Source organism: Sorex araneus, chromosome 9 (genome assembly GCF_027595985.1).
Source record: "Sorex araneus isolate mSorAra2 chromosome 9, mSorAra2.pri, whole genome shotgun sequence".
NCBI classification, from domain to species: Eukaryota; Metazoa; Chordata; class Mammalia; order Eulipotyphla; family Soricidae; genus Sorex; species Sorex araneus.
The window spans coordinates 22,636,145-22,644,740 of record NC_073310.1 but is presented as its reverse complement, the minus strand read 5'-3'; the positions used below and the strand labels follow the sequence as shown (position 1 = coordinate 22,644,740).

At 45.2% G+C, this 8,596-nt stretch overlaps 1 gene segment (V, D, J or C); it reads right to left on the bottom strand.

The window, feature by feature from the left end:
• Window positions 1-5,979: 5,979 nt before the first annotated feature.
• Window positions 5,980-6,502, bottom strand: LOC101546868 (immunoglobulin lambda variable 3-21-like). The segment is given in 2 exon segments: window positions 5,980-6,236; window positions 6,457-6,502. Coding segments are annotated over 2 exon segments (303 nt in total).
• Between the last annotated feature and the right edge of the window lie 2,094 nt (window positions 6,503-8,596).

The window sequence follows — 8,596 nt, the reverse complement described above, 5'->3', positions numbered from 1 at the left end:
TCATAAGTCAGGACACTCCTGTGACCAGAGCTGTGCCCTGCAGAGTGAGAATCCACTTCTGTCTGGAGGGTCCTGCAGGGGGCTGTGCAGGCTCAGGCCAGGTAACAGGAACCCAGAGAGCTTTGTTCCATCCCAGAGGTGAACCTCAAAAGGCCCTGAAACCCTGAGAGAGGAAGGGGAGCATAGGGCGGCAGTCAGGGTGTCTGGAGATGTGGGGATGTGGGAATCAGGGGATGCTTCAACCCCAGGACAAAGGGGTTGAAGCATAGACTTTCAGAATGTCCCACTGAGGCAGTCACTGTGCTGTGGCACTCACCAGAGACCAGGGGACACTGGGGTTCTGGCCCATCTATGGAGACAGTGGGGATAAATGGTTGGAATTACATCTTGGAGTTGTCTGACCTCAGAAAATGTCCTTCTTGCATCACCTCACCTGCCCCTTCATTGATGGGGACTGGCCCTGGTTGAACAGACTGAAGCTGACAGCAAGAAGATTAAGAAAAGAGAAAGAAATGTGATAAAAATAAAAATCCCAAAAAACTTAGGGACAGGGGTTCTTATCCTCAGGGACTGAAAGCCCCAATTCTCCTCCAAGAACAGTATTTATTGCTTAGGATCAACACAACATTATTTGTCCAATGCCTAACTATCAAAGGATTTTACACATGTGAAGTTGTTGTATTGCGATTAACATTTCTGTTAAGAGCTTTTTCAAGGGGGAATTCTTCCAGGGGACTGACAGAGATAGAGCAAATACTGTTCCTGCCTGGGGCAATAGTCCACCTCCAGCGCCAACATTCTGGATTGGAAGGTCCCTTAAATGCCTATCCTGGGGGATTGGAGCAATAGGACAGCGGATAGGGCATTTGCCTTGCATGTGACTGACCTGGGTTCGATTCCCAGCATCGCATATGGTCCCCTGAGCACTGCCAGGAGTAACCCCTGTGCATTGCTGGGTGTGACCCAAAAAGCAAAACAAAACAAAAAACAAAACAAAACAAAAAAAGACTGTCTATCTGGGCTTTATCCTTTTTCTATTGGTCTAGCTCTGTACACTGTCTTCCTTTCATTCGCCTTCCCCTCACTTCATGCTTCTTGATCCACTGCTGTCCAGCCTTCTCTTCTTTCTTTCAACATGCTTTTAGCCAGAGTGTGCTGTGAACAGTGCTTGTATCTTCAGGCCTCGGCATTGTGTTTGTCACACAATCGGTGGCCCGGCTGTGCTCAGAAGTTGGCACAGTCCCTTACTTCATGCCAGGCAGATACTGCAGTATCCTGTGTCAGCAGGACAATGGGATGTTCAGATTCTTGGTCGTGTCCTCACAGAGGCGTATCTCCTGACAGGAATGCAGGTGGACGCCATAGGTGTCTTGTGCGAGTTGGTGAAAAGAGAAAGGCGAGCCCCTTCTGCCATCCACCTCTGCCACCCGGGCCCACTGTGAAGTTTAAACTGGCAAAGTCTGCAATGAGGCCCTGCTTGCATAGGTCTGAGCCTCACCAGCTCCACCAGGTGGCCATTAGGCCACACCTAATGTCCAAGTGGTTTCCAGGCTCGGAGTTGATCCCCACCACCTGGTTTTTCGGGAAGCCATAGACTCAGGTTGGAGCGAGGATTTGCTGTTTGAAGGAAAGGAGGAAACAGTCTCAGGTCTTACTCAGGGTTTTCAGGGTTCTTGTGTTTCCTCAGAGAAAAGAATTTCAGGAGTAGCCTAGCAGTGAAGTAAAATAGATTTTATTTGGGGGGTTTTTGAAGTATGGAGGGGAAGAGAGAGAGAAAGCAGAACGAGCTCAAGGGAGAACACAGGCTTATCCAAGGGCAGAGAGGGCCCCTACACACATCCTAGCATTAGACATGAAAGCATGAAAGTGCACATCTCATGAGGGTAAATGCAGGTGATACATGTACTCAGGCACCACATGTGCTTGGCCTTGTGGGTGCAAGCAGCACATGGGTTCTGGCAGCATATGACCACGCTCCCCTTGTTCAAGGTGGCTTTTTTTTATGACTGGGGAATTAAGATTTATTTTAGGATAAGAAAATTTTCATATGAGAACATAGACATACATCAACTTGTATGACATGTGACTTGACAAACTTCATAGAAAATTTCATTTTGTTTCATTTGGGGGAGAGAAAGACAGAAGGATGTGTTATACATACGGGCTAGAGTTAGTTTAAGTACAGAAGAAACCAAGAGTTCACAAGTGCTCCCATTCTTCAGCACAGAGTGGGACTACACGGGGAAGTGGGTTGACGGAGTGCAGGTGGGCTTGGGTCAGGGCGCTCAGCAGCAAGAGGCACTGGAGCAGGTGGGGTGGCAGCAGGTGGTCTGGCAGCAGATGGGACAGCAGCAGCTGGATCCACCGCAGGAGGAGCGACAGCAAGAGGGGCGGCTGCAGCTGATAGAAATGCAACAGCTGGGGCGGCAGCAGCTGGAGATGCAACAGCTGGGGCGGCAGCAGGTGGGGCGGCAGCAGCTAGAGATGTAGCAGCTGTCAAGGTGGCTTTTATACGGATTTTCCACCTTCCCCCTTTGTGGCTTATACCTAGATAAGAGTCTATTGTCAAGTGGGTAGAATTAGGTACGGAATAGAACTCTTTTTCTTGATCTTCCCTGAGCTGAATCACTAAAATTAATCAGATTAAGGGAGAGGTCCAAGGGTATTTGAGGGATTTCCTTCATGGGGAGAATTTAATCTCCTCAGGTCCACTGCTGAGGCTCTTATTTTGGGTCTTGCTTTCTCGGTCCACAAGGTGGGTCACCTTAGGACTTCCTTCCCAGAAATTTCACTGACCTAGGTTTAATTGCCAAGGGCCTTTCCCTGTCTATCTGCCTACCTCAACACTTTGAGATTATCATCTCTTTCTTTCTTTCTTTCTTTCTTTCTTTCTTTCTTTCTTTCTTTCTTTCTTTCTTTCTTTCTTTCTTTCTTTCTTTCTTTCTTTCTTTCTTTCTTTCTTTCTTTCTTTCTTTCTTTCTTTCTTTCTTTCTTTCTTTCTTTCTTTCTTTCTTTCCTTTCTTTCTTCTCTCTTCTTCCTTCCTTCCTTCCTTCCTTCCTTCCTTCCTTCCTTCCTTCCTTCCTTCCTTCCTTCCTTCCTTTCTTTCTTTCTTTCTTTCTTTCTTTTCTTTCTTTCTTTCTTTCTTTCTTTCTTTCTTTCTTTCTTTCTTTCTCTTTCTCCTCTCTCTTTCTTCCTTTCTTTCTTCTTCTTTCTTTCTTTCTTTCTTCTTCTTTTTCTTTCTTTCTTTCCTTTCTTTCTTTCTTTCTTTCTTTCTTTCTTTCTTTCTTTCTTTTTTTCCTTCTTTTTATCACTTGTGTCATGGTCTATAGGTGAGTTGTCCTTCTCATATGTCTGACCATTTTGTTTCTCTAATGAATTTGTGTAGCCTGAGGTTAGAAAGATAGGACAGTGGGTAGAGATCATGCCTCCCACTGGCCTAACCAGGCTCAATCTCTGACATAAGGTATGGATCCCGCAGGCACAGGACTGATTGCTGAACACAGAGTAGGAGTAACCCACGAGCATCACCATTTGTAGGCCCAAAACCTTTAAAAAATGTTGAAAGATATTTGATTTACATAGAGAATTTAAGTTTTCATTTTTTAAAAAAATATTATTTTAAAGAAATTTCTCATCTGTATCTTGCTTGATTTTCAAGATATCTGCTATTACTGTATGTTTCACTACACAGAACAATTCTTTCTTTCTACTGCTTTAACAATGTTCTTTTTTCCCTTTATTTTCTGTTTCTTTTGTGGGGGTGGGTGTTATAATCCTCAACTGGCAGTTCTTAGGATTAACTCCTGCCTCTGAACTCAGGGGTCACTCTTGGCAGTGTTCAAGTGACCTTATGGCATGCTGGTCACATGCAAAAGTAGTACCCTGCCACTATCCTATCCTTTCTCCCCATGAATATCTTATTTCATGAAATTTTATTATGATAACTTTGTTGTCCCCTCCTCCTCTATCACATCTGTCTTGTATTCTAAATTTGAGCCTGAGATGGGGCTAGAAAAAATAGTTCAGCTGGTCTCTGGACTTGCCTTACATTCAGGCGACTTGGGTTCTATTCCAGGCACCCCACATGGTTCCCTGAGCTGCCAATAGTCATTTGTGAGTGCAGAGATAGGACTAAGCCTGAGCATAGCCAGGTGTGGCCAAATCCAAACAAAGAAAAAGGGTTTAGTTTGAACATGAGTGATAGTATAGCGGGTAGGGTTCTTGCTTTGCACACAGCACACTTGAGTTCCATCCCCAGAATTATATCTGGTCCTCTGGGCCTGCCCGGCAAAGATCCAGGAGGAAAGAGCAGGGGTAAACACTAAGCACTGCCAGGCAGTGTGGTCCACCCAAAAAAAAAAAACACAAAAATAGAAAAGAGTTGTTAAAGAAGTTGATATGTGCTGTTAGTTTTCATCAAGCATTAAATAGTTTAGTAATAGTTTGGTCAATAGTTTTTCAAAAATTAACCACTTATCCCACTCCCAGCTTTTCTCATTCTGTGTCCCTTAATTTAGGTGAAGGAACTTGTCCTGTAAATAAACATGTTAGGTTCGTTATGTGTGTGTATGAATAATCTTGCAATGTTTCATTTAAAAAATTCATTGCTGTATTAACATTTTTGTTTTGCTTTTGGGTCACACACAGTGGTGTTCATGTTTTACTTCTGGCTTTATGCTCAGGAGTCATTCTTGATGGGGCAGGAGTCTATAGAGGATGCCATGATCAATACTTGAGTCAACTTGATTATGATTAATGTATGGTACTTTCTTGATCAACTATGATCCTAGAAAGCCAAATAATAGTTCCTTGATTTTTCCTTTAAATCATATTTATATCTGTTTATAGACTCTCATTCCTATTCTTATTCTTCTCATTATAATTAATTAGTAAATTTCTTCATTTGGTTTCTGATTCATATCCAGTAGTACGCAAGGGATACACCTGACTCAGTGAGCATGGTCCATGCTAAGTGCTTAGGGTACCATGTGTACTTCAAGATTTGAACCAGGATCTCAGCAGCAATGGCATTGTAGACAAGCACTTATGCATTTCACACTTTAAGCCTTTTGATATATTCAACTACTTTTTCCTTCAGTCTTAATAAATGAATTAGTTTGTTATGGAATTATTCATTAGGACATCTTTTATTTATTTTTAAATCATAATTTTGGCCATAAGTTTTGCTGTTCAGAAGTTTTCTGGAAAAGAGAAAATTGGGATAGGTTCTTATATCTTCTGCTCCAACTATAAAAAACTAAGAAAAAAAAATTCATTGCTGAATATATTTGTCACATTTTAGGAGATTACAAGAGGTCCTGGGGCTCAAGGGCAACTGTACAGTTCTCAGGCAGCTGAGCTGCTGGCTCAGTGCAGGGGTCTGAGGAATAGTGTAGCTCTGGCCTGGCAGTTCCAGGGATTCCTGGGCCACTGTGGGAGATGTTGGAGGCCTCCATGTTTACATGGGCAGCTGCTTGGGGGCCTCCAGTGCAGCTCAGTGCAACATATGTGATGTTGGGAAGGAAACCGGGCTCCAGTCATACCTGGCATGTGCCCTAACCACTGTGCTCAAGTTGACCTTTTTCTTTCTTTCCCAGTATTCAAGATATTACCAGTCTGGCTGGGCTATTTCAGTCAGGGCACTGCAGCTATTAGTCAAAAGTTCGCTTTTCATGTTCGATAATTCTACTAACCTCAAGCACTTGTAGAATAGAGTTTTATATTTTATAGTTGTGCCTGCCGACACTCATCCCTGGCCACACCTGTGTGGAACCTGACTGCAGGGCTGGAACCCTTGAATCTCCAAACTGGGTTGGGACCAGAGCAGCTCGTTGCTGGGTTACAGGGCTCCTGGCCTGAGGAGAGTGTGAATGACATGGGGCAGAGGCTTGTGTCTCCCTTCCTCATCTGTCTGTGCCACTGTGAGTTACACTATCCCTCCCACTACTCCCATCCCACCCCTGACAATAACAGTCAGCCTAGTCTTCAGTGTGCACACCCATAATTGTCAAGGTGGCCGTGTCCCCAGATTTGGTGCCAAAGAAGCGGTCAGGGATCCCTGAGGGCCGGCTGTTATCATTGTAAATGACCAGCACAGGGGCCTCGACTGGCTTATATTGGTACCAATGGACAGATTTGCTTCCAATGTTGCTTCCCACACAGGTCATCTTGGCCTCCTCTCCCGGGCTCACAGAAAATGAGGGCGGCTGATTCAGCTCATAGGAAGATACAGAACCTGCAAGAGAGAACGAGAGGTCAGGTAAGGAGGAAAGTCAGTTCTGCCAACACCCCCATCTTCATAACCCATAGTAATTCTGTGAGTCCCAGATGCCCCCACCCCCACCCTCCATCAAGGTGATGGGCTCCCTACACCAGTGCCCTGCTGAGCTCAGACTGAGGGCCAGGATAACCCCAGAGCACTGGGCCTGGGGCTGCTGTGAGCCTGGACACCTCACCTGTGCAGTGAGCCAGGAGGCCCAGGAGGAGCGGGGTCCAGGCCATGGTGAGGGGCTGGGATCCTGGCACCTGAGGCTGAACTCCTCCTGGTCCCCTCTTATCCCCTCAGGGAGAGAGCTGCTGGCTATGCAAATCAGCCAGGCTCAGGGCTGCTGCCTGGGGTCTGTGGCTACAGAAAAGGCCCAGACCCTAAGGACATGGGAGGGGGGACTGCTAGAGGCTCCTCCAAGGCACAGTGAGATTCTGTGTAGTCTCCATGTATGCTGTGTTCTCAGCTGTGTTACTTGGAACACTGATAGACTATATTTTCAGAAGAAATAACTTGTATAGGGCAATGAAATTTGTCTTAAATGATAAGAATTTCAGTTGAAATATTTTCTGTAATTAATTCCTTTCACTTCTGAGGAAATGAATTGAATAATAAAAACCATCTGCAATTACTTGATTCAGTTAAAGGAGAGAGGCTATTTGGTGTTATTTAACAGGAGTACGATGTTAGAGCATCTAGATAATGAATCTTTTTTTTCTAAACCATAAGATTTCAGACCCTCGAGCCCTTGCCAGAGATTAATTCTCCTCTAGTTCCAGGCCCCATGTCTTCTGAGAGAGCATCACTGATTACAAACCAGGATATTCCCCCCATGGCCCTGTTGCCAAGCAATCTCAAGGCCATAAGGTCAAATGAGCAAATTCTTACCAGAGATTCTGCTCCCCTCAGAAGAGTCTGAGAACTGTGGGCAGTGACTACATTCTCGCAGAACTATACTATGTGAGACATGAAGTTTCTGAAACTGTTTTTAGAGTAATATGCAATATCTACACAATTCAGATCAGAGAGAAAGGAAGAATTTAGCTCAGCAGTGTGAAGGATGACATGACAGAAAGATAAGCGTCTTTTTCTTTAGGCATGATGTGGGTTACTAAACACCATTCCCATCTTACTGCAAATGAGACCCCTGTGGTTCTGACCCACCCCAAAAGTCCAAAGTGCCATTGGACTTTAGACCATGAGTCTCTGCTGCCCCCTTGTGGTTGGGAGGTTCTGGAAAGTCCAAGATCAGGAGAGACTCAGATCATGGGGCTGAGCCTAGGGACAGAGTCCCTGGTACATGGAAGGCAACCAAGAGGAGGAAGAATGATCATTTTCTCAGTGGATCCTGTGTGTTTGAAGACTGGGCTTCACACAGGCAATTCCCAGGGAAACATGAAAATATGACTCTATGCTCATTGGATGCGAACTGTCGGGTTGTTGAGGCAATTCTGTTGATCTCTGGGGTGCTGAGCATCACACAAGTTTCCCTGTGGAGTTCTGACTCAGGACTCAGGAGCTGTCTCTACCTCTACAGGTGCCCAATGTCAGTCTAGCATCACAGTGGATCCAAGGTTGGAAATTAGATTAGTGCACTAATTATTTTTATTTTTATTTTTATTGCTTTTTGGGTCACACCGGCAATGCACAGGAGTCACTCCTGGCTCATGCACTCAGGAATTACTCCTGGCAGTTCTCGGGGGACCATATGGGTTTCTGGGAATTGAACCCGGCTTGGCCGTGTGCAAGGCCAACACCCTACCCGCTGTGCTATCGATCCAGCCCTAGTCCACTAATTATTAACCTAGTCTTTTATTCCCATCTGAAACCATATACTTTGCTGGCATAGAGATCAAGCTCTGAAAAAAAAAGATGTTTGAGCCAGAGATAGACATTTTAATGCAGTTCGATTTCTTGTCACTTTGCTTTGTGTGCCTTCATGGAAGTCTGCCTGTCTATTCATCCACAGAGGTCCCATTGACCCAGGAAACACCCAACCCAGGAAGTATCCTGACACTCCCAATTCATTATGTCATTCGAAATCAATCCACAACTTTTCCTGTGCAGAGCCTGCCTGCAAGGATGGTGGAGTGACCAGCTGGATCGCAACGTGGGCCCTGGGACAGACTACTCACTATTGCGTCTGCAATCAGACAGGGCAACTGGAGAGTACAACACAGATGTAAGAGGTGCCTTTCTTCCCCGCCTCCTGTGACACTGGGCGGGTAATAACCGATGCTGTCCCATGACTGACAGAAATAGCCTTATCCTCAGCCTGGGCCCTGCTGAGGGTCAGGGTGGCTCTGATCCCAGAGCTAGAGCCAGAAAAT